Below are 26,809 nucleotides of genomic sequence, written 5' to 3' on the forward strand. Positions count from 1 at the left end.
CCCCATAAAGATAGTTACACTGCCTTTCCCACAAAGGGGAGGCTCTGATCAGCTTCATTGTGGAATATAAAATGATTAATTTAGTTGTGAGTTGCGAACCGCTTGCCGCTTACTATTCTAGGAAAACCTGAAAGAGTGTCTACAGTGGTATATATGCATCACTACATGAGCCTGACATTTTTTTGTAATGAGCTCATCAAGTAGTGGGAAAACTATGTGCTCTGAATCGCCACGTCACCCGTGTCATGGAGTTAGATATCTCTAGTAGTCATCACTACTTTGGTACACTACAACTTCAGTATATCATCACTCACTAGCAGAGGAAAAATGGTTGTAACTTGATCTAATTGCTGATGATGCAGTTTTAACCTTTGACATCAACTACCTCAAATGCTAAAGTTTTGGCCATGGATGTTTTTCAGTCTATTTTAGGGTGTCTACGGTCAAATGATAGTTGCACGCCGAATCTTAGATGCGCTCTGGGAGGCGTCGCATTTGTGATGCTGCTCTGTGATATCCTAAAATGCATGAAAATGTATGTTGCAAGAAGTTTTTTCATATAGTAGATATATTAACATTTCTTCTAGTAAAAAAAATAATGGATTGCGCTCCCCTGTGCACAGGCTTGGTAGATCAGCTTTATGTGTGCTATCAAGTTTGCACGTGTTCTAATGCACGCAAACCTTTTATAGATCACATTTTATTGTATTGGTCATTTTTGGGACTGTTATTTGTGATAATGTTGAACTGCAATGACAATTTCTACAAATTAATCTTAAAACTTAACTATATATGGAAAATTACAATCAATAGTAGAGAAAGGATTTGTCAGCGTATTGAAAATATAGTGAACTGCCTAAGACGTTAGACTGCTATCTAAAACATAGACAATATACTCTCTGGGCCCCATTCAGCAATAAGTTCCTAACTTTTCCTCTTATCTTTCTTCCTAAGTGATTTCCTAAGAGGAGTCCATTCAAATTCATGACGTGTTCTTAAACCGCCCAATTGTTCCCACCTGCTGTTCTTAAGTTGCTGAATGCCAAATGGGTAGCGCATGCGTGTCTATCATAATTTGCATATAAACACGCCCTTATTTCCCCAATATGCATATGTAAACACCCTTAATTCCGTAATTTGCATAGGTTAACGCCCTTAATTCCCCATATAAGGGCACAATTCCGGCAGAAAAGCCGGACATCAACCACACGGAGAAAACGGGGGAAATACATTATGTCAAAACGTAAGTTTAAGAAAGGCGGGACCGCTGAGGTAGCCTAAAGCGTTCAAATTAATATTCGTCACTTCGGGCAAATAGGTCTACATGGTGGTGAAATATGCACACCCTCGCCAGGGCACGATCTGAGGCATCTTGCAGTAGCAGCAAAAGCATTGCCAGGATTAGGTCTCTGCTTTTTGCAGATGATGTGGTCCTGATGGCTTCATCTGGCCAGGATCTTCAGCTCTCACTGGATCGGTTCGCAGCTGAGTGTGAAGCGACTAGGATGACAATCAGCACCTCCATGTCCAAGTCCATGGTTCTCGCCCGGAAAAGGGTGGAGTGCCATCTCCGGGTTGCCGAGGAGACCCTGCCCCAAGTGGAGGAGTTCAAGTACCTCGGAGTCTTGTTCACGAGTGAGGGAAGAGTGGATCGTGAGATCGACAGGCGGATCGGTGCGGCGTCTTCAGTAATGCGGACGCTGTATCGATCCGTTGTGGTGAAGAAGGAGCTGAGCCGGAAGGCAAAGCTCTCAATTTCGGTCGATCTACGTTCCCATCCTCACCAATGGTCATGAGCTTTGGGTTATGACCGAAAGGACAAGATCACGGGTACAAGCAGCCGAAATGAGTTTCCTCCGCCGGGTGGCGGGGCTCTCCCTTAGAGATAGGGTGAGAAGCTCTGCCATCCGGGGGAGCTCAAACTAAAGCCGCTGCTCCTCCACATCGAGAGGAGCCAGATGTGGTGGTTCGGGCATCTGGTTAGGATGCCACCCGAACGCCTCCCTAGGGAGGTGTTTAGGGCACGTCCGACCGGTAGGAGGCCACGGGGAAGACCCAGGACACGTTGGGAAGACTATGTCTCCCGGCTGGCCTGGGAACGCCTCGGGATCCCCCGGGAGGAGCTGGACGAAGTGGCTGGGGAGAGGGAAGTCTGGGTTTCCCTGCTTAGGCTGCTGCCCCCGCGACCCGACCTCGGATAAGCGGAAGAAGATGGATGGATGGATGGATGGATGGAGTTTTTAAAGAGTCACCAGTCACTAAATCAACGCCCCGGTAATTGATGATTGTGTGTGTGTGTATCTATATCTATCTCTATCTATTTATCTATGTATCTATCTATCTATCTATCTATCTATGATATTAATTTAACATTAGACAATAGAAGTAAGGGAACTCGTCACACTTAAGAACAAATAGGCCACCACTAAGAGTGCTCTGGAGCACTTGTAGATTTTGTTCTTACCTACGAACAAATCCCAGCTAAGAAAACATTGGTGAATACAAAAATCTCCTCAAAAACTTCATAAGTGGGCCTAAGAACAAAATTTGTTCCTAAGAACGGTTGCTGAATGGGGCCCAGATCTGAGTACAAGATTGGAACATCCATCCATCCATCCATTTTCTACCGCTTGCGGTAGATTGGAACATGCTGTAACTACATTTTTAGAATCAATCTGTCGAACTCTAAATAAAATCATCACTGCTGTGATCATTTTAACACGTTGCCAGACCTAACTCCACCTTTTTGACTCGAATTATAGTGTCACATGAATTTACTGCAGCACTGGCAAGAACAGTTGTTGCTGCAATTCACTTTTCCACAGCAGACGATAGACCAGGGGTGTCAAACTCAAATACGGAGTGGGCCAAAATGTAAAACTGAACAAAGCCGCGGGCCATGGTTGAACAAATTAACCTTTTAATAAGGACCCAAGCAAGTTTTGCATTGTATATTGAACAAGCAAGGCTTATATAACTTTATAGTGACATGCAAAATCGAGTTTCATTTAAAAATATCAATGACTTTTCAAATAAAATTTAAATACAAATTGAATGCCTCTTTTCTATTTGCAGCCTTCTGAGGTAAATATCAAAATAAACTTTTTCCACAGGCTAATAAAACATTTGAAAATAAAATAACAATAATGAATGCATCAAACATTCAAGCCTTGAAGTAGCAAGAGAAAGTGCATGAATAAAACGTTAATTATTGCTCAGTTTGCTGCACTGATTTGTTTTAACACTGAATATGGAAAAAGCAACACTTATATAACTTAATAGTGCAAAATCAACTTTAAAAAAAACAACGAAAAAACATCAATGGTATATTGAATACAATTTTAATAAAACATTTAATGTCTCTTTTCTATTTGCAGCCTTCTGAGGTAAATATCAACATTAACTTTTTCCACAGGCTACTAAATTTAAAAATAAAATAACAATGAATAAATCAACCATTCAGGCCTTTTTACTGCTCAGTTTGCAACACACTGATCTAATCTGATGTGCCCAAGCCAGATACCTGCCATCTTTTCTGGGATGCTAGTTCATTAATGTCGGGGCTCAGGTGGGCGGGGTTGGGGTTTGGTGGTAGCGGGGGGTGTATATTGTAGCGTCCCGGAAGAGTTAGTGCTGCAAGGGGTTCTAGGTATTTGTTCTGTTGTGTTTATGTTGTGTTACGGTGCGGATGTTCTCCCGAAGTGTTTGTCATTCTTGTTTGGTGTGGGTTCACAGTGTGGCGCATATTTTTAATAGTGTTAAAGTTGTTTATGCGGCTACCCTCAGTGTGACCTGTATGGCTGTTGATCGAGTATGCCTTGGATTCACTTATGTGTGTGTAGAAGCCACATATATTATGTGACTGGGCCGGCACGCTGTTTGTATGGAGGAAAAGCGGACGTGACGTCAGGTTGTAGAGGACGCTAAAGGCAGTACCTTTAAGGCATGTCCCCAATATTGTTGGCCGGGTGGAAATCGGGAGAAATTCGGGAGAATGGTTGCCCCGGGAGATTTTCGGGAGGGGCACTGAAATTCGTGAGTCTCCCGGGAAAATCGAGAAGGTTGGCAAGTATGAGTATTAGCGGTGAGTGCAGTGTTACAGAGGCACCGCCGCTGTATAATACCGGCGGGCCAGCTCTAATGTTAATTTGATATTGCCTCAAGGGCCAATTGAAATTACACGGCGGGCCAAATTTGGCCCGAGGGCCAGAGTTTGACACCCAGGCGATAGACTATATATTGGGAGTAGCTATTTTGGCACTTAAAGGCACAAACTGCAATGGTGTGCTTGAATGATCTGGATGCAAGAACATTTTTCCATAGGATATATGGTATATTCCTTTTTGTGACTGGTTCAAAATCAGCCCTAAAGTCATGTCAAAAATGGCATTGTAATATGTCATCTACTTCTTTTTGTGACAGTTTAAAAGTGTTGACTCACATATGGAAGATTCTCTCTAGCCAACATCTGTTATGCGACTCTTCTCGCCACAATGTCAACAGTCATTTATGCTTGAATCTGTGCCAATCGGTAACTTTTGTTTCAATCTGCTCTTTTAGCGCTTCCATATTGAGTCTACTGAGAGATATAAATTACAACTATACGCTACTTTGTAATAGAAATAGCAGCGGCGTGGATGCATGTGCACGTACGAGCCCCCCAGCAATAGAATAGAGAAAAAGAAGGAGTTTATTGACTGCAGCGTCAGACAATGGCGGACTCGCACAAAGGTCTTCGGGTAAATTTCTACCATATATGGAGATATCTGCTGACATCACAGGTCAGAGCAAATTCCAAATGGCTCATAGGGCTGAAGTATGAAAAAGGGAACAATTATTTTATAAATATTTCCGCAATGCCTTCACGGTTTGATTTCAAATTTTCGAGACTTATGGGGATTCCAAATACACAAAAGCAGGTACCATCAGGTAAGTTTTGCATAATGGGTCCCCTTTAAGTCATTCAGTAGCCATACAATTATAAAATGATATTGCAACTAATGTTTTATTTTTTACAGTTCATACATGCTGACAATCATTCGTAGGGCGGCGCTGCAGCACAATCGCCTGCACATCTGCCAGCTTACACGTCCCTTCTGGACGTAACAAATAAAGACGCAAAACAGAGGCCGCAGCACAGTTTTAGTCTTGATAAATAATTGTATTTGCATTTTGTCCTCCCAGTTTGTTGGCGTTCTGAAGATCAGCATAAATTCTGCATATTGATTAAGAAAGATACGTTAAATAAATTGCAGTCCTTGTTTTGCTCACTTAAGAGACACAAACTTCTGCGCACAAGCTAAGTAGATCAGCTTTGCGTGCATTATTAAGTTTGCACGTGTTTTATTACTACCTTTAGTAGATCAGACCCTAACTGTATTGCGCTTGTTATTTTGCTTATTTGACGGACGCAATCATCGGCGTGTTTGTAGATTGGCTTTTCACAACACTTTAAAGTTTGGACATGTTTTTTATACATTTTTATACTGTACATTTGAATGTAAATTGTAAATGGGTAATACTAGTATAGCGTGTTTCTACCTTCAAGGTACTCAAAGCGCTTTGACAATATTTCCACATTCACCCACTTCACGTGCGTGTATTAAAACATATGCAAACTTGACAGCGCACACAGCTGATCTTTAAGCTTGTGCTAAGAGGTTTGTGTCTCTTAAATGAGCAAAATTGAGAGCACAATCCATTTAGCGTGTCAGTTTTCATGAGTGTGCAGAATAAACGCTAAAAATCAGAAAACCCACAATCCCGGGAGGAGGAAATGCAAATGTCATTATTTTGTACTCGCAATGTGATTTACCAAGATTGAAATTGTTTCTCCTCAGTCCCTTTTTTGGTCTATGTTTAGCAAGAAATTGTTGTGCAAACTGGCAGTGTTATACACAGATGGCTGTGGGAAAGGAAGCGATCGCACTGCATAGACAGACAATTAAGATTAAAGGCCTACTGAAATTAGATTTTCTTATTTAAACGGGGATAGCAGGTCCATTCTATGTGTCATACTTGATCATTTTGCAATATTGCCATATTTTTGCTGAAAGGATTTAGTAGAGAACATCGACGATAAAGTTCGCAACTTTTGGTCGCTGATAAAAAAGCCTTGCCTGTACCGGAAGTAGCGTGACGTCACAGGTTGTGGAGCTCCTCACATCTGCACATTGTTTACAATCATGGCCACCAGCAGCGAGAGCGATTCGGACCGAGAAAGCGACGATTACCCCATTAATTTGAGCAAGGATGAAAGATTTGTGGATGAGGAAAGTGAGAGTGAAGGATTAGAGGGCAGTGGAAGCGATTCAGATAGGGAAGATGCTGTGAGAGGCGGGTGGGACCTGATATTCAGCTGGGAATGACTAAAACAGTAAATAAAGACAAGACATATATATACTCTATTAGCCACAACACAACCAGGCTTATATTTAATATGCCACAAATTAATCCCGCATAACAAACACCTCCCCCCTCCCGTCCATATAACCCACCAATACAACTCAAACACCTGCACAACACACTCAATCCCACAGCCAAAAGTACCGTTCACCTCCGCAAAGTTCATTCAGCACATATATTTCCCCAAAGTTACATACGTGACTTGCACATAGCGGCACGCACGTACGGGCAAGCGATCAAATGTTTGGAAGCCGCAGCTGCGTACTCACGGTAGCGCGTATCCAACTCAAAGTCCTCCTGGTAAGAGTCTCTGTTGTCCCAGTTCTCCACAAGCATGCGTATCCAACTCAAAGTCCTCCTGGTAAGAGTCTCTGTTGTCCCAGTTCTCCACAAGCTAATGGTAAAGCTTGACTGTCATATTTCGGGAATGTAAACAATGAAACACCGGCTACGTGTTTGTGTTGCTGCAGCCGGTCACTAATACACCGCTTCCCACCTACAGCTTTCTTCTTTGCTGTCTTCATTGTTCATTAAACAAATTGCAAAAGATTCCCCAACACAGATGTCCGGAATACTGTGGATTTTTACGATGAAAACAGACGACTTAATAGCTGGCCACAATGCTATCCCAAAATGTCCGCTACAATCCGTGACGTCACGCGCAAACGTCATCATACCGAGACGTTTTCAGCAGGATATTTTGCGGGAAATTTAAAATTGCACTTTACTAATCTAACCCGGCTGTATTGACATGTGTTGCAATGTTAAGATTTCATCATTGATATATAAACTATCAGACTGCGTGGTCGGTAGTAGTGGGTTTCAGTAGGCCTTTAACGTATTTGGACTGTTAGAAATAAAAATATTACAAATATTGTCTATTTAGCAATGACATTTTATGAATTAAGGGACTGATTAAAACTAATACAATTGATTGATGTTGGTGTCTGCAAGCGTTGGGTTTTTAATGATGCCTGCTGGCGGTTTTCTAAGGGGTTTGTTTTTTCATATCTTAGATATATTCTTATCATATATACCCTACATGAAAATCTTCTTGCAATATGCATTTTATTGCATTTGGTTTATTACAGTTCTACCATTGCAAAACCATAGCATATCCCAGAGCTCACCTTCAGCATGCCAAAAGTAGGTTCTGTTATCTAGATCGCGCTTCAATGTAGCCTAGAAAACATGATAAATATCATAGTTGTGTGTTGCATGTTAACAACATGACAAAACGCCACAGGTTACACTATATGACGTCATTAATATGGAGGGAAATAAGTGTCTCCCTGGTGACCTCTTGCATACACACACACCCTTCATTTGTCAGTCTGCAACACTTTCAGTTAGTCTTGGTGGATCACTCGCAACATGCCCACTAATAGTACACTGAATTTTACAGTTATGCTATTTAGCACTTGTTATTTGGATCTTAGCAGATTACGCCCATAGTGTAGTATTTTGGCACATGTGCTAATAATTATTGAGCGGGTCCCGTGTTTACGGACAAAAATTACGTTTTAAATGGATTTATGGGCGCACATTTAACACTGTAAAACAAAGAACACCAATATATTATATATTAGAAAGCTGTGTGCACATTGTGCAATAACCTCAGAGATGTCTTATGATATGGCTAGGCTATAAAGAACACTTGATTCACAGTAAGTACAGAAGACAAGCCATTACAATGTTCTCTGAGCACAATGGTGAAAAATGCATAGCTCATCTCAACTGTCAATATCATAAAAGATGACATTCCACTTGTAAAAGATAACTGGAGACATTTTTTTTCCCAGGTTGTCATTGGGTGGAAACAAGATATCTTATAACATACAAATGCAATAGGTAAAGGTTATGAACCATTATAGAGGAAACTGTTACTAATAAAAGCAGTGGATGGTGTTAATTGAAGGAGAATATTAGGTAAATGTACTTGAGATGCTTCTAAGACAGATTGGTTGGCACACAGACGAAGCAAATCCAATATAAAGCGGCAGCATGTTAACCCTTTGAACAAGGAGCAAGACTGCGATCGATAGCTCACTCTTTTATTTCTCTGCTCATTACTATAGGCGATAGGGTAGGGGGGAGGCATGTGACTACAGGAGACATTTATTACAGCCCTGCTTAGTGGCCGACACAGTCCAGTAATTCTTGTTTCTGCTTGTTATCAGACCTTGCATGGACCTAACACCAGTTGTATGTTAGCACAGGGCTGCATGACGTTACTTTCCAGAGGGCCAATGGCGACTTTAACAAAGCAGCAGCAATTTTGTTGCTCCTGTGAGGATCAGTTAGTATTAAACATGTGTGGATAAATAGCCTCGGCAGGAATAATTTGCATGCATTTAATTTTTTTATTTCAGTATCTTGTTTGTGTGTTTTTTCCCCTAAATAAATCTACCAAGCAGGTTTAGTAACTAAATGCCTCCAAATACCTTTTTTTACATTCTGACTATAATAATGTAATTGATGCTGCAAATACATCATACGGTTGTAAGGATACATCTGGATTGTAGGATCAGTTAGCAATGGTGATCAGGCTGTCATTTAGATTGAGCAAAATCAGAACAGTATCGGACTATTTATATACCTCTTTCTTTTTCTTAATGAATTATTACTGAATTTGGTGAAAAATATAGTGTCTTTCATCATGTCCTAATAGTATTGAGTGATGTGTGTGGTGAGATTACATATCATTTTAGTAGTGTCTCCTGGTCAGGTGACAAACATTTTTTTCTCAATGTATGTCAAAGAAGCTTCAGATATAATTAAATTCATGCATATCTTGGATTTTAACGTCACAGTTCCAATCTAAAAACTTGAAAATATTTCACCTTTACACACCATCCATCCATCCATTTATATTCTTCCACTTATCCAAGATCAGGCCACGGTGGGCTGCAGCCTAAGCATACAAGCCCCGACTTCCCTCTCCTTTGCTACCTCATTTATGTAGCTCCTCCCGGAGGATCCCGCGTTATTCCCAGGCCATCTGAGAGACTTAGAACCTGATCTACTAAAGGTTTGCATGTATTAAAACATGTACAAATTTGATAGCACTTGCAAAGCTGATCTACTAAGTTTGTGCGCAGACGATTGTGTTTCTTAAATGAGCAAGATAAAGAGCACAATCCAATTAGCATGTTTGTCTTCATTAATGTGCGTAATATATGTTGATCATCAAAACGCCTACAATACTGGCAAGAGAAATTGTAAATATAATTATTTTTGTGTTGGGTTTTGGGTCTTTATTTAAAACGTCTTGAAAAGGATGTGCAACTGGCAGTTGCATAGAAATGAGAAAGGAATCTCACTGCAGCTCCATCCTACATGTTCTTGTCAACATATATGTCAAAAAAAAATTGGACATTATTCTATTCAGTAATATATATTTTCCAATTTTATAGCTGCAGATTACTTATAGGGCTTATTAAAAAAAATTAATCGATGCTGACATTTTTTATTTTTTTAATGCTGTTTGTTTTTTCATACATATATATATATATATATATATATATATATATATATATATATATATATATATATATATATATATATATATATATATATATATATATATATATATATATATATATATATATATATATTTATACAGTATATATATTTATACAGTATATATATATATATATATATATATACATAAAATATTTGCAATATGCATTTTATTGAACTTGGAACATTACATCGCACACTCACTGTTAGTGCCAGCATCTACCGGGGCGCATCTTCAGCACAGAAAAAAAGTGGGTTCTATTGTAGATTGCAGTGCAGAACTACCTCTAAAATGCCAATAAAAAGTGGTACAAACATGTCTGCTGCATGTTTTTAAACATGATAAAATGCCACAGGTAGGATCGTGATAACATGAGTGTACAGTAACGTCTCCGTCGTAAAAGCCGAATAGTACATGCAAAAATGTAATTTGAAATAGAGCGGTCTGCACCACTTTTGCTCTTGTTATCAATTGTACAGACAGTCTTAGTAGATCACACTCAACATGCCCACTAACGGTACACACAATTTTGTAGTTTGCACACATGTTCAGCACATGGTATTTTGATCGTAGTGGATCAGGCCTATATATCTGATGTGTCCTACAGTAGGCCTTCCCTACCCCCTACCGAACACCTCCCCAGGGAAGCGTCCAGAGGGTATCCTCATCTGGCATCCTCTTTATGATGTGGAAGAGCAGCAGCTTTACTCCGAGTTCCTCCTTAATGACACAGTTTCTCACCCTATCTTAAAGGAGAGCCCCGCCATTCTACGGATAAAAAGCAGTTTGGTCGCTTGGTCCCTACCTAGGACACATAAGTGATCATAAGTGGCCAATTGACCAGTGAATTTAGAGCTTTGCCTACCGGCTCAGCTCCCTCCTCTCTACGATGGACAGATGCAGAATCAGATCCACTTTTACCTCTCTCGTGAACTAGATCCCAAAGTAATTAAATTCCTCCACTTTGGGCAGCATCTCATCCCTGACCCAGAGATGGCACTCCATGCTTATTCAGGCAAGAACTGTGGACTCTGACTTAGTGGTACTTATTCTCATCCCAGTCGCCTCACACTTGGCTGTAAACCCATCAAGCAGACAGCAGCACCAAAACATCTGCAAAAAGCAGAGAACCATCATACAGCCACCAAACCAGACGCCTTCACGAATGTTGTCCATAAAGGTTATGAACAGAATCGTAAACAAAGGGCAGACCTGACAAAGTCCAACTCTCACTGCAGGAAACGGGTCCAAAATACTGCTTTACACATTGTTATACTACAGTAAATGCCTGCAGGGAATTTAACCTAGAATAGACAAATAGCTAGTTTTAAGTGCAATTTAAAACTAAATTGTGTTGAGATCTTTTGTAGCTCCCCTTGCAGTCATGTGGGCACATGTCCTGGAAAGTGACTCCTTGTTTCAATTGATCTGCAAGATTCACTCAGATAATTCCAACAGCCTCTGAAGCAATTGCTTCATAGTGTGTGTGTGTGTGTGTGTGTGTGTGTGTGTGTGTGTGTGTGTGTGTGTGTGTGTGTGTGTGTGTGTGTGTGTGTGTGTGTGTGTGTGTGTGTGTGTGTGTGTGTGTGTGTGTGTGTGTGTGTGTGTGTGTGTGTGTGTGTGTGTATGTCTGTGTGTTCTTGTATTTGTACCCTTCTTGAGACACCAACAAGGAAAAGTGTAGTCCATATGAGGACTGGTGAACAAGTTAGGACATAAATCATGGTCCCAATATGGAAAACCATTGCATCTAATAGAGAATGTCTCATTTGCACCCCTGTTGGTGAAATCTATCAAAATTAGGGTGGTCCCAAAAAGGAGGGATTTTTTCAAATTGACTGTGTCGGTTTTAAAAGTGCTCCCCCTCTAGCCAAAATACATTTAAAAAATATATATTTATATGTTTTTAGAGACATACTGTAATAACTTGAAGTAAATAATGAAGATTAAAGCTTAATTTTTTTATATTTGCATAGTATGTATGTATTATTAAAGGCCTGCTGAAACCCACTACTACCGATCACGCAGTCTGATGAAATCTTAACATTGCAACACATGCCAATACGGCCGGGTTAACTTATAAAGTGCAATTATAAATTTCCTGCGAAACTTCCGGTTGAAAACGTCTATGTATAATGACGTATGCGTGTGACGTCAATCGTTGAAACGGAAGTATTCAGACACATTGTATCCAATACAAAAAGCTTGGTTTTCATCGCAAAATTCCACAGTATTCTGGACATCTGTGTTGGTGAATCTTTTGCAATTTGTTTAATGAACAATGAAGGATGCAAAGAAGAAAGCTGTAGGTGGGATCGGTGTATTAGCGGCTGGCTGCAGCAACACAACCAGGAGGACTTTGACTTGGATAGCAAACGCGCTATCACACGCTAGCCGCTGACCGCAGGGATGATCGGGTGAAGTCCTTCGTTGCTCCGTCGATCGCTGGACCGCAGGTGAGCACAGGTGTTGATGAGCAGATGAGGGCTGGCTGGCATAGGTGGATAGCTAATGTTTTTAGCATAGCTCTGTGAGGTCCCGTAGCTAAGTTAGCTTCAATGGCGTCGTTAGCAACAGCATTTTTAAGCTTCGCCAGGCTGGAAAGCATTAACCGTGTAGTTACATGTCCATGGTTTAATAGTATTGTTGATTTTCTGTCTATCCTTCCAGTCAGGGGTTTATTTCTTTTGTTTCTATCTGCAGTTAAGCCCGAAGCTATCACGTCAGCTCCGTAGCTAAAGTGCTTCGCCGATGTATTGTCGTGGAGATAAAAGTCACTGTGAATGTCCATTTCGCGTTCTCGACTCTCATTTTCAAGAGGATATAGTATCCGAGGTGGTTTAAAATACAAATCTGTGATCCACAATAGAAAAAGTACAGAGTGTGGAATCCAATGAGCCAGCTTGTACCTAAGTTACGGTCAGAGCGAAAAAAGATACGTTCTGCACTGCACTCTAGTCCTTCACTCTCATGTTCCTCATCCACGAATCTTTCATTCTGGCTCAAATTAATGGGGTAATCGTCGCTTTCTCGATCCGAATCGCTCTCGCTGCTGGTGTAAACAATGGGGAAATGTGAGGAGCCTTTCAACCTGTGACGTCACGCTACTTCCGGTACAGGCAAGGCTTTTTTTATCAGTGACCAAAAGTTGCGAACTTTATCGTCGATGTTCTCTACTAAATCCTTTCAGCAAAAATATGGCAATATTGCGAAATGATCAAGTATGACACATAGAATGGATCTGCTATCCCCGTTTAAATAAAAAAAATAATAATTTCAGTAGGCCTTTAATGTTGTAAATACAACTCTTTATATATTTATAAGGGGTGGTTCTAAAGAGGTAGGCATTTTTCGGAGGTCTCAAGAAGGTTTCAAATACAAGAAAGTGTGTGTGTGTGTGTGTGTGTGTGTGTGTGCGTGTGTGTGTGTGTGTGTGTGTGTGTGTGTGTGTGTGTGTGTGTGTGTGTGTGTGTGTGTGTGTGTGTGTGTGTGTGTGTGTGTGTGTGTGCGTTGTTATACAGTATATGCAGCATTTGTATACACAAAAACAATTACTAGATTTGTTATCCAGGAGCCTGCAGTCGTCAATCACAAAGAAGCGCTCGGGAGCGGTGACAAAACGCCACCAACAGTGCACGTTATTCCCTTCTCATCTTGGCCCTGTGATGTTCAACACTTGACAAGAGTTCATCAGTGCAGTAGGCGGGTGTGTGTACGGTTAGCACGTGTGTGTGTGTGTGTGTGTGTGTGTGTGTGTGTGTGTGTGTGTGTGTGTGTGTGTGTGTGTGTGTGTGTGTGTGTGTGTGTGTGTGTGTGTGTGTGTGTGTGTGTGTGTGTGTGTGTGTGGCAGTGTGTAGGTTTGTGTCAGTGTGTCAGCAGTGGCGCCTACAGGATGTGAATGCGCAGAGAATACAGTCAGCTGGGGCGAATGAGTTACAGCAGATTTTGGAAAAGGCTTGTAAATTTGTCAGCACACTGCTGTGCCCATCCAAGAACACATACTCAGACTTGGTGTCTGCTCTCGTGCAGGGCAGATTGTTTAGGAGGTCAAAGAGTCGTGAGAGGTGGCAAAGCAACACGGTGTCATGAAAATGTGTTCGCTTCACATTCAGCTCCCAGGCAAGATTTCATGCTTGTAGTGGCAGGAGGGTGCTTACCATTGACTGATCGGTGACTCACTCCACTGTGATACAGACAGCATCTGTTAGAAGGAATCAAATGCAGCCCGGATCTGCTGGGTGAATTACGAAGCTTTATAAACTAGATGAAATATGACGCTTCTGCAGGAAGCTTCAAAAGGTATTTGATAGGGCATGACACTGCATTTGTTGTGTACTTTGTAACCTTCTTAATTGGAGTGTTTTGTTTAAAATTATTGAATTATTGTGTCTGAGGGCAAATCACTGCATCACACCTGTCACAACATCCACCTGCATCCTCAAATGCACCCATTAAACCTGTTAAATGACATATGTGTGGCCTTGGCTGGTGAAGACTTCCTTACCTAAACTATTCCATTAAATGGAATAGGGATTGGGACGGCGTGGCGAAGTTGGTAGAGTGGCTGTGCCAGCAATCGGAGTGTTGCTGGTTACTGGGGTTCAATTCCCACCTTCTACCTTCCTAGTCACGACCGTTGTGTCCTTGGGCAAGACACTTCACCCTTTGCCTCTGATGGCTGCTGGTTAGCGCCTTGCATGGCAGCTCCCGCCATCAGTGTGTGAATGTGTGTGTGAATGGGTAAATGTGGAAATACTGTCAAAGCGCTTTGAGTACCTTGAAGGTAGAAAAGCGCTATACAAGTACAACCCATTTATCATTATCATTTATAAATGACACTTAGGAATATACATACTATAGTTCCACCAAAAGGAAGGGAACCCATGATCTTGTAATCATTATAGTAAAGCAGATGGCAAGGGAACAAAATTAAGTGAAAGGTCTTGTCTTGCTCTAAAGCAGAGAGCACTTCTTGAATATTCAGCTCATTTACATATGTGTGTCACAAAATCGGTGCATTGTCAGCAGAGTGCCTCCAGGCTGTACAACATGTCAATGAGTGCCACTTAAAAGAAGGAACTTTCAAGTTTATTAAAGTATAAAGTATATGAACTATAAGTTGTGTTTAAAGTCACATTTTTTCAATATATTGCATGTTTAGCATGTAGGTTGTTTATGTGTACTGTCATTACATGTTTGTGTCCCTCATCAAAACCTTGACCTGGCCACTAGGTGGCTAGCTCCCCCTGGTGGTTCTTAATGTACCTAAGATCATATGTAGAACCTTAACATTGTTTAATCATTGTTACTGTTTTTATCTAAGGCTCTGTTCGTTCTATGTCAAAGTATTTTCTTTCAATTATTTTAAGGTTAATTTCAATTCAAATTTAGCACCCAACAATAGGTTCAATAAAAAGCCAGAATAACAAATACATGTTCTGTATCTTTCTTAATTGCAGGATGAGCACTTCGGGTCTCTAGTCCTGCACTGCCTGCAGTCAACATGATCTAAGGACAACCTATCAGCCACAATGAAAGGGTTAGGAGCCAATCGCAGTCGTCATCTGTCAGACTCGTGTGAACCAGCAAGGTGTTCGCAGAAACCTCTTTGCCCTTTGACCTCTGACCCTCACTGTTCTTTTGTGTTGAGTCCAACCATAAACCACTATGGCACCCTGGATCCTCACCTTTACCAGTGCACTCCTACAAGCCCAACCACCTTGACTTCTGACTGTCTGCTGCCATTCAACCAGATGTCCAACAGCAGCACCTTCCCCCGTCTCCACTTTACCCCCCAGACGGAGCAGTTGGACTGTCCCCAGGGATGTATGGCGGGCAGTGGTGGAGTCGGGCAGGGCAGCAGGGCAGGTACACTATCCACCTCTTTGTCTATGGGTATGGGTCTGGGCTTGGGTTTGACTGGTGCTCCCATGATTACAAGTGGCTCAGCCACCATCTCCTCTGCAGCAGCAGCCAAGATAAATCGATTACCGTCCAACATCTTGGATCAACTGGAAAGGCATCTTCCCCTGCAGCGGGACGGCTTCAGCACTCTACAGTTTCAAAGAGGACGTATGTCAAAACAACGCAGCGAGAGTCCAGGACGAATACGCCACTTGATGCATTCAGTGCAGAAGCTATTTGCTAAATCTCAATCGCTGGAAAACTCTACAATTAAAGGGAACACAAACACAGAGGATGGTGGTCGACCAACCCACAAAAGCAAGAGTAAAGATAAGGCTAAGACTGAAGGACCAAACCAGAGACCAAGGCCCAATGCATTAGGTCTATGGAGCTCAGACGATGCTCTTGACATTGATGCTACCAAAGCTGGCACCATTGCTGTTGGTTACCGCAACCCGTTGTGCATGATGACACTTGGAAGAACGATATCAGACAGCCAGGCCCACACCAGACATATCCCACAGAGCTACAACACAATTTCTACACATTCTTTAAAAACCTCCAAAAGCAGCAGTGACCTCAAGCTCCTAGGTAGTTCAGTAACACAGGTAGGATCCAAAGAACAGGAGATAAGAAGTCGAAGCAAGGACGATACACTGGTAAAGAGGGGTTCCTGGTCCAATCTCACGCTCAATCAGGCCAGGCAAGTGTTACAGAAAGGCTCTGCTACGGTCAACAGGACACTTTTAAAAACCAAGTCATGTCACCAGGATCTGACGACCCAGTTTCTGCAGGTAGGAATACCAGGAGTTACTTATCATCAATTTTTGAAAGTCTGAATGAGGCATAGCTAAGAGTCATTTGTGTTTTTACCCTACGCTTTTATCATATTCCTTATGTTTTTCCCATTTTCAAGATCCATTGTTCTTTTTAATTAAATATATTCTTAAATCATAAACTCAAACCACAAAGACCATGGAACATGCAAGGCCACATGCAGCTTTATATCTGGATTACAATGAAAAGTCATAACATGTGTTTCTACAATCTAGGTCCCAGTGGGGGACTGGGCCGGAACTTTGGGGCATGGCCGGGCCAAAGGAACAGAAATCCCTTGTCGAAGAATGCGCAGTGGCAGCTACGTGAAAGCAATGGGAGACACAGAGGACAGTGATGACTCAGAGGGAAGTCCTAAACCGTCCCCTAAATCTGCAGCCCGTCGCCAGAGCTATCTGAAGGCCACACAGCACTCCCTGAGCGAGCAACAGCCTCCACCACCTCCACGGAAGTGAGTCCCACAGCACAGGGGGTCATATTTTTATGAATGTTTTTTCAAGGTCTGTGATATGTTCTCACGTTCCAAAAGCTAGACAGCAGGGGGCAGCATCTCACCATAAATGATAAGGTGGCTGCAAAGCAGCATGTTGAAAAAGGAGTCAAGCTCCAGAGGAGAGTAAAAAAAAACATAAGCAGAGGTGACTATTTTCCATGCCATGTGTTCTACTGCTTCATCCACACTGACAGGCCTCGTTGCTACGCTCTCATGCGGGAGGATTTTCTTTGGTCTCCACTCCAGAGTGCATGCTCTATGCAGCATCTCAGGTCAGTGACATCTATAGGCAGGTTGTAATGGCCAATGAATCCCCCGCCCCCCACCTCACTTGCCCCTCTCCCAATACTCACCATCAGTTTTTTAACCTTCCCAGTCTTTTCTTCTTTGCCTTCCTTAAAACAAATGACTTTTTCCTTCTTTCTCCAGCCCTAATTTCATCCCATGCAAAGTCTTCATGTTAACCACTCTAGCCCCCCACTGCTTGGAGCACACCAGTTTTCATTACCACCAGGTGCCAACTTGAACAGGGGAAACTTGCAAGCAATGACAAAGTCAATTGTGGACAATCACTTCAAGTGTTTTTTCCTCATTAATCTGTTTCCTCTGAGCTGCTATTTTTAAACTCAAGCTTCACTTTTCACACATCTCATTGGTATTTAATCTAAAAGTACCCAGGGGAATTTTGGAGTAATAGTACTTTTTTTTTTTAAACACAGACTTAGCTGTGCTGCACTCTGGTTGACCTCTTAGAAGCTGATTATTGCATTCATTTCCACAGCTCCCTTCCCTCTCTCAAAGAGCTGTCCACAAATCGTAGCCTGGACAACTTAGATTGCCTGGTGAGCCCAATGGAGACACAATCACAACACAGACACAACGATTTCAGCCAATGCCCCAACACTTTGGCCAGAAGATCCACTGCTCAGGTATATTTCTAATAAATGTACTCATTTTCTACTAATGCCTGACATTATATCTACATAACTCACAATCCTCCAGAACATAAACGTCTGTATAAAAGTCTGTGATTTAATTGGTTCTGGGCCTGACCGTGGTAAAGAGCGTAAAAAAAGATCCATCCATCCATCCATTTCCTACCGCTTATTCCCAGAGGTGTGGACTCGAGTCACATGACTTGGACTCGAGTCAGACTCGAGTCATGAATTTGATGACTTTAGACTCGACTTGACAAAATGTAAAGAGACTTGCAACTCGACTTAGACTTTAACATCAATGACTTGTGACTTCAATTGGACTTGAGGCTTTTGACTTGACATGACTTGCTACTTTCCCCAAAACCTAAAGCTTAAAAAGTTATTTGGGAGCGCTCCGTATTTTTCATTTTGTACTTGTCTGTCTGTCAGCGTGTTGTTCCTGTCAGCGTGTGTGCTCTCAGTACAACAGCCAATCAAATTAGATCTATATTGTTTTCATCACACAGCATTCATCCAATCAAATTGCAGGACAACCAATGAACAAGAGTTGTCAAACAACGCGCCAGTGAGAAAGATTTATACCAAAGTTGGTTTCGTTCGGGTATAAAAACTACGACTTGGTCAACGAATTGCCGTATGCAAATCACGCAGTTGGAATATTACAGACGGAGACGCAACAACTTCCAACTTCGTTCGACATTTGAAGTTGCACAAAGAAGGGTAAGTTTGAATGTAAGATAACGTTTATTGGCTAAGTAACATGACTTTTATTTGCTGTGTAGTTAAATCAGTGAGGCTGTAAAACTCACTGCTAACGTTATAACCATAGACATCTTATAAGGGTACACAGCATCGAGCGCTACTGCCTACTGGTGCAGACGAGACGCGGGGCCGCCATCTTGGAGTGGTGATCCGCTCCACTCAGTGCAATTCATTTGGCAGGAGCAATGAACTGTCAACGCATTTAATTCATTTTACCTCACTGATTACCACTCATTTTCACGCGTTTTTTTTTGTCATACGTGTAGCTATGATAACGGACACATGTTTTATTATTCATAGTTTGCTTAACAGTAATATAATATTCTTATACGCTATAAGTGACCAGACGTCCGAGATCAAAACTGGGAATATAATCCCAGAGAAGGGGAAAAAACGGTCAGCTATTTTTAAATTGAAGAAACAATATGATGACGTTATATATACATGCGTATATCCTACATAAACAATGTATGAATACATTAGATATCTATATATCTTATAGACCGTATCTCTGTTGCTGCAGCAGCAGAGAGTTTCTTCTGTCTTGACACTTTGTATTGATATGTTGTATTACATTCTTCCCTTAAATGATAATGTTTACAGTGATTGTTATATATGTATTTTTTATGTATGTCGTTTTGGATAAAAGCGTCTGCCAAATACTTAAACATATATAAACACCTGAAAGTCTTTATATCAGCTAAAACCACCAATCTGTTTCACTGGATTCAGAATAAAACCAAATTCTGTTTTACCCAACAATGTTAGTATTTGAATATTGTTACTTGAAGACTTATTCCTGGTTACAATTATACTGTTAAGAAAGTATTGTCTTATATTTTGCCTAAAATGAGAATGCATTATAATCAATGGCGGCTGGTGAATTTTGTTTTAGGTGGGGCTGAAAGTTTGTAAAGCAAACCCCTGTAGGGGCGTCATCCTCCCCCAGAAGATTTATTTGTGATTTTCACATACAAATTTTGAAGATCTTTGCTCCTTCTCAACTCTGTGGTAATGTTATTTTCATAAAATACAACCAATAGTACATTAATGTTAAATCTTACTTGTGAAAAGTAATCCCCCGATTCCTATTTTCAACAGTCCGCTCATTTGAGCAGGAAAACGCTGAACACCAGCCCGGCATCTTTGTTTCCTACCTGTCAACTGTCAGTTTAGGCTGCTCGCCGGCTCCTCATCACCACTTCAAGATGCAAATTGCTCGCGTCACAGCAACCAATATTGCGTCTACTTATAAGATGTTTATGGTTATAACGTCATTTCAAACACGGCAATATGTTGCGTCCACTGCAGTTTGCTACCTTATTCATACTTTTTGTCAAGTGATTTTTTAAGCAGGGTTGCATGAGGTACCTACAGAAAATGTTACGTTAATCAATGTATCACACACAGTAACATAACGTTAGACGGCGGTCAGCAGCACCGCGTATTTTAGCCACCTACAAAAAGACAAACATAGTCAAATAAAGGTCAGTTAAAATATATACTATATTAAGAATATGTGTACATATTGCATAGGGCCCTGACATCTAAAAAGTACAACTCTGTTCATTGTTATGTTCATGTATTTGTTATGTTTTTCATGTGTACGCACACATCAACACACATACAGTATGAGATGAGATCAATGAGATAAAGTAAGAACAGAATAGAAACTGCTGTGGAACTAGTTACAATGCAATATGCCATGGAAATACAATGTTAACACTTTTGTACAAATAAGTACAGTTGCACTTGTTTTTGCAAATGTGTTTATTCTGTAAAGGAATGAGTTAAATGTTTAAAATTGTTTAAACTGTTAAAATTACTGGTTAATAGTGCTATTATGAATTGCAATGTCAGTACTATTTTTTTTCTTGCTATTTCAAATGCACTTGTTTTAATAAATAAATACAATCTGTGTAAAAATATTAGTCTGTGGTCAAAAGGACTTGAAAGGACTCGAAACTCAAAATGCAGGACTTGTGACTTGACTTGAGACTTTCCAGTCTTGACTTTGGACTTGACTCGGGACTTGCCTGTCTTGACTCGGGACTTGACTCGAGACTTGAGGGCAAAGACTTGAGACTTACTTGTGACTTGCAAAGCAATGACTTGGTCCCACCTCTGCTTATTCCCTTCGGGGTCACGGGGGGCGCTGGAGCCTATCTCAGATCTACCTCTCTAAATCCTGCGATGTAGTAACTTCAAAGCACGATATGGAGAGGCACGACTGAAACAGGCATTTTGATTCATTAATTCAAATTTGTTTAAACATCATTGCTACATATACATGATGGATTACCTATGCAGTCATCATTCATCTATGTGAGGCATACAGGAATACGATAAAAGTACCACATGACCAAATATTATTGTGATATGAACTGTAGATTATTAGGATTTTCTTGTGTAATTTAGTCCTATTTTTCAGGGAATTCGGAAATTTATGACAAATGAGTATACATGTACATTGCATATTAACACAATCATTCAAGTGCAATGTTATGAAATAACATTATTAAATAATCTAATAGCAATATTGTGTCTCAATGTGTTGTATTGGACAATGCTGCACAATTAAATATAATCAGCACCATGTAATGTAATCATAATGTTAAAGTTTTGAATGTTGGAATTTGGCCCTTCCAAATGGAAATGCCATGGAAAATAGTATTTAATAATGATGTCATGTTGGACAAAAACAGGACCATTTATATTTAATGGGAAATTGTATCATCGGAATAGTCATCTTAAAGGCCTACTGAAATGATTTTTTTAAATTTAAACGGGGATAGCAGATCCATTCTATGTGTCATACTTGATCATTTTGCGATATTGCCATATTTTTGCTGGAAGGATTTAGTAGAGAACATTGACGATAAAGTTTGCAACTTTGGTCGCTGATAAAAAAAAGCCTTGCCTGTACCGGAAGTAGCGTGACGTCGCAGGTTGAAAGGCTCCTCACATTTCCCCATTGTTTACACCAGCAGCGAGAGCGATTTGGACTGAGAAAGCGACAATTACCCCATTAATTTGAGCGAGGATAAAAGATTTGTGGATGAGGAACGTGAGAGTGAAGGACTAGAGTGCAGTGCAGGACATATCTTTTTTCGCTCTGACCGTAACTTAGGTACAAGCTGGCTCATTGGATTCCACACTCTCTCCTTTTTCTATTGTGGATCACGGATACTATATCCTCTTGAAAATGAGAGTCGAGAACGCGAAATTCACAGTGACTTTTATCTCCAAGACAATACATCGGCGAGGCACTTTAGCTACGGAGCTAACGTTATAGCATCGGGCTTAACTGCAGATAGAAACAAAAGAAATAAACCCCTGACTGGAAGGATAGACAGAAAATCAACAATACTATTAAACTATGGACCTGTAACTACACGGTTAATGCTTTCCAGCATGGCGAAGCTTAACTATGCTGTTGCTAACGACGCCATTGAAGCTAACTTAGCTTCGGGACCTCACAGAGCTATGCTAAAAACATTAGCTATCCACCTACGCCAGCCAGCCCTCATCTGCTCATCAACACCCGTGCTCACCTGCGTTCCAGCGATCGACGGAGCGACGAAGGACTTCACCCGATCATCGATGCGGTCTGCGGCTAGCGTCGGATAGCGCGTCTGCTATCCAAGTCAAAGTCCTCCTGGCTGTGTTGCTGCAGCCAGCCGCTAATACACCGATCCCACCTACAGCTTTCTTCTTTGCAGTCTTCATTGTTCATTAAACAAATTGCAAAAGATTCACCAACACATATGTCCAGAATACTGTGGAATTTTGCGATGAAAACAGAGCTTTTTGTATTGGATACAATGGTGTCCGAATACTTCCGTTTCAACGATTGACGTCACGCGCATACGTCATCATACATAGACGTTTTCAACCGGAAGTTTCGCGGGAAATTTAAAATTGCACTTTATAAGTTAACCCGGCCGTATTGGCATGTGTTGCAATGTTAAGATTTCATCATTGATATATAAACTATCAGACTGTGTGGTCGGTAGTAGTGGGTTTCAGTAGGCCTTTACGAGGCTCATTTCTATTTGAATGTCAATGATATTTACATAATTTCTGTCGGAGCTGATGGATGTAAACAATGCATGCTTGAGTCAGTACGGAAGATTCCTATTTTTTAAATGCTTCATCAACCACTTTAAAGCTCAAATATCAAGACTGGTCAAGGTTATTGAACATGCTGACTTACTTACTTACATTAATCTGCAAAAATATTTATATTTCTAATAATCTAGCCTGCCAGCCAACTCAAAATAATCAGTACATGTGTTTCACATGGACTGACCTTATCAAGAAATATGCACATCTCAATACATTAATTTTTGAAAAGTCTTCCTTCTGCCCTTAGCGTGTGAGTCTGCACACAATCTTTCAGGTTTGTGGTCATGGATATGGGCACGCCGTTCCACACTGTGAGCGGGAATCACAGGCAATGGAGGCTCTGGACCTCCCTGCACCTACCTGCTTCAGGTCGCGCAGCCACAGCTACCTGAGGGCCATCCAGGCGGGCTGTTCCCAGGATGAAGATTCAGCCTCTGTGGATTCAGACTCACCACCGCCCAATACCAAAAGCTACAACTCCAACACAAGTGAGTCCTGCACAGCACAAGCTTAGACAAGAACGGAGAAAGAGAGGACATTCAGTATGAACAGATCCATTCAAGCACAACATCATTATATCTTGAAATGAAGGGCCCCTCTAATGCTGTTAGCATTGGCACTTATGTCATATTTCTGGACATTAAAAAATTGTCTACAGGTAAAATCCCTCCCAAAATAGACTAAGTAGTGATTTTAGGCTTGTTTTCTAACAAGTTTCTTGATCTACTAAAGATTTGCGTGTAATAAAACACAAACTTGATAACACATGCAAAGCTGATCTACTAAACTGGTGCATAGAGGATTGGTGTTACGCTCTTGTAGAAGAATGGACCCCAGAAGCAGAAGAGACAGAGTTGTGTATATAAACAAAGTCTTCAATCTAAAAATAGGAAGGTAAAACACAAAACAGTGGCACCGATGGGAAAAAGCCACTGCCACGAAAAAACAGGTAGACAAAGTAGCAAACAAAAAGAGGAAGGTGGTTGGAGGAAAATCGGGGCACAACAAAAATACAAAGTAGCAAAATAAATATCCATCAAGTCCAGGCAGGGAAAGTCGTTAGGAGAAATGTTGGCGTAGCCGGATGTGCAGGGAAAGAGCCAGCAACATAGGTGAGCGCAATCAGCTAATACGGTGAGCTGGTGATTGTCAAGAGGTGTGCACCGAGCTCCAACCATCCTCCTGCATCAAGACACTGTAGAGCAGGGGTCCCCAAACTACGGCCTGCGGGCCGGATCCGGCCCCCCAGCATCCAAAATCCGGCCCACAGGAAGTCCCAAGTAAAAAAAAAAATAATAATAATTTTTTTTGTTTGTTTTGTTTTGTTTTTTTTAATCTTTCCTTTATAATCTATTTTCTACCGCTTGTTACTCTTGGTGTCTCCTAGTCGCTCAGGCAAATCATATTGTCTAAAAATGAATTTTCCCATCGATAACGTGACAATGTTAAATGTTGATGAACATCAATGTTAATTGATGTTAAATGACTAAATGGATTATAAAGACAATGTATATATGTGTGTGTATATATATATATATATATATATATATATATATATATATATATATATATATATATATATATATATATATATATATATATATATATATATATATATATATATATATATACACACCAGCCTGGCCCCCGGCCAAAATTTTTTAACCCAATGCGGCCCCCGAGTCAAAAAGTTTGGGGACCCCTGCTGTAGAGAGATAGAGAGCAGAGCCAGGAAAAGCAGGCAGTATGTACAGGAATGTAACAGCTTGAGCAAAATAGAGGGCGTAATCCATTTAACGTGTCTGTCTTCTTGATTAAACAGAATTTATGCTGATCAACAGAATGGCCACAATACTGGGAGGAGAAAAATGCAAATACGATTATTTAACACACACAGTGTAATTTATAAAAGTTCAAACTGTTGCTGTTTTGCATCTATATTTAGTACGCCTGAAAGGACTTGTAAACTGGCAAATCGCGCTGCAGCTCCGGCCTACGTATGCTTGTCAACATATATGGATTGTCAAAATTTTAATTTCAGACATATTGTCTATTCAGCAATATCATTTTATAATTGCATAGTTGATGGATGACTTAACCGGCTGATTAAAACAAATTGAATTGATGCGTTTTGGTGTCTCCTGGTGTTTTTTTGTTTGGCGTTCCTTTTTTCATTTAAGAAATATATTATTATAATAAGTCTCCTAAATGAAAGATCGTCTTTCAGTATGTATTTTCTTGCGTTTGGATCATTCTAGATGCATGAATTCACTTCGGGTTGTGATGGTCCATCGTCTCCCTGCAGAGCACATCGCCAATATGCTAAAACTAGTTTCTGTTGTCTAGATAGCGATTCTACTTTTTTCTGCAAGAAAAGTGTGAGATTATAGATGTGTGCTTCTTGTTCAACATTGCAAAACCCCACAGGTAAGAAGAGTGTTATAACATGAATGTGGAGGGGAATGAGTGTTTCCATGGGCACATTATGCGGTGGTACACAAACAAACCTCATATAAATAAGGAGGTCTGCACCATTTTTGCACTTGTTATCAATTGTACACGCAGTCTTAGTAGATCACATACAACACACCCTCCAATAGCAAATGGTAAGGTTGTCCTGATACCAATATTTTGGTACCGGTACCAAAATGTATTTACCCCCAGGGGAAACTGGGTAAAACATGCTACACTGATAAAGCTAAAAGGGTAACTGCAATTTTTTTATTTTTTTTTGCCAATCGTTCACAAAATGTTTTTTTTGTTTTTTTTCATTATTAACATTTAAAAATCAGCTTGTTCTTGGTGGCTAGCAATGCAGCTAATGGGGGCAATCAATTCTACTACTAAATCGCTTTAAAAATGCATTCAAAAACCGTCAACATCATTTACATTTTGTAACCTGTATAATAACTGAGCTGTAACGACATTGTTATTGTAAGAGCAAACACTGAGCAACTCATTTTCTAGCGTACTAACACATTGCCGTGCTAAGTTATTAGCCGTAGAAGCTAACTACGGCAAGAGATATGCTTCTACTTCAACACAAAACGCGTTTGAGTTTGTTATGCACAACACTGCGATATAACATCAATCTGTTCTGACTGACAAACATGAACAATCATATTACAGTATCTGTGAAGTATTAGCCCATATTTCATGTTTTGTTTGTACACAGGTAGCCAGACAGTGTATGCTCTATGTCATTTTACACGCATGACATGCTGCATGTATCATGATCAATATAAAGTGACTCACTCAAAGGACAGTTGTCTGTTTAATCCAGCTGGCCAGAGAAGTTTTTTTCTGGTTTATTATGGGTAAGCACACCATTTATGTCAAAATAGCATGGCTTCAATTTCCACATTTTGCAGCTTAGATTCACTTTCACCTCACTTTATCGTCTTCCGTCTGCTCCAGCGTCTCACTCTTCCTTTGTGATTGCTTCTAGAAGCAGTCGTTAATCCTTTGTATGTTCAATTTCCAAAAGATAAGGTTGTGAGTCCTCATTTGTCCTAAAATAGTCATATTCGTTATTTGTTACCATGTCTACCATGATTAGAACACACACAAGTGTTTTGTATCCGGAAGTAGGAACACACAATGTCGGACGTGCGCTGCCATGGAAAATAAAATAAATGTGCCGAAGAATTATTTAAAATGATCAAAATACAGTACGTATTGTACATATTACATGTTGTTATGAACTTGTGTGTTACTACATTATATATAGACTTGCGGTGTGTTTACAAAACGTTGATGGAGGGTTTTGAAGTTGCATTAGCGGGTTTTGGAGGCTACAACGGTGACTCCCGTTAGCCA

At 40.6% G+C, this 26,809-nt stretch overlaps 1 protein-coding gene across 1 annotated transcript in view; it reads left to right on the plus strand.

Moving 5' to 3' along the window:
- Window positions 1–26,809, plus strand: part of dlgap4a (discs, large (Drosophila) homolog-associated protein 4a) — a 271,658-nt gene that overhangs the window by 198,613 nt on the left and 46,236 nt on the right. Inside the window, exons 2-6 of the mRNA XM_062053960.1 lie at window positions 15,388–16,626; window positions 16,885–17,120; window positions 17,357–17,434; window positions 17,944–18,091; window positions 23,238–23,478. Coding sequence (XP_061909944.1) covers window positions 15,460–16,626; window positions 16,885–17,120; window positions 17,357–17,434; window positions 17,944–18,091; window positions 23,238–23,478 — 1,870 coding nt within the window. The 5' untranslated portion in view covers window positions 15,388–15,459. The remainder of the gene's footprint in view (window positions 1–15,387; window positions 16,627–16,884; window positions 17,121–17,356; window positions 17,435–17,943; window positions 18,092–23,237; window positions 23,479–26,809) is intronic.

This window comes from Entelurus aequoreus, linkage group LG07, assembly GCF_033978785.1.
Source record: "Entelurus aequoreus isolate RoL-2023_Sb linkage group LG07, RoL_Eaeq_v1.1, whole genome shotgun sequence".
NCBI classification, from domain to species: domain Eukaryota; kingdom Metazoa; phylum Chordata; class Actinopteri; order Syngnathiformes; family Syngnathidae; genus Entelurus; species Entelurus aequoreus.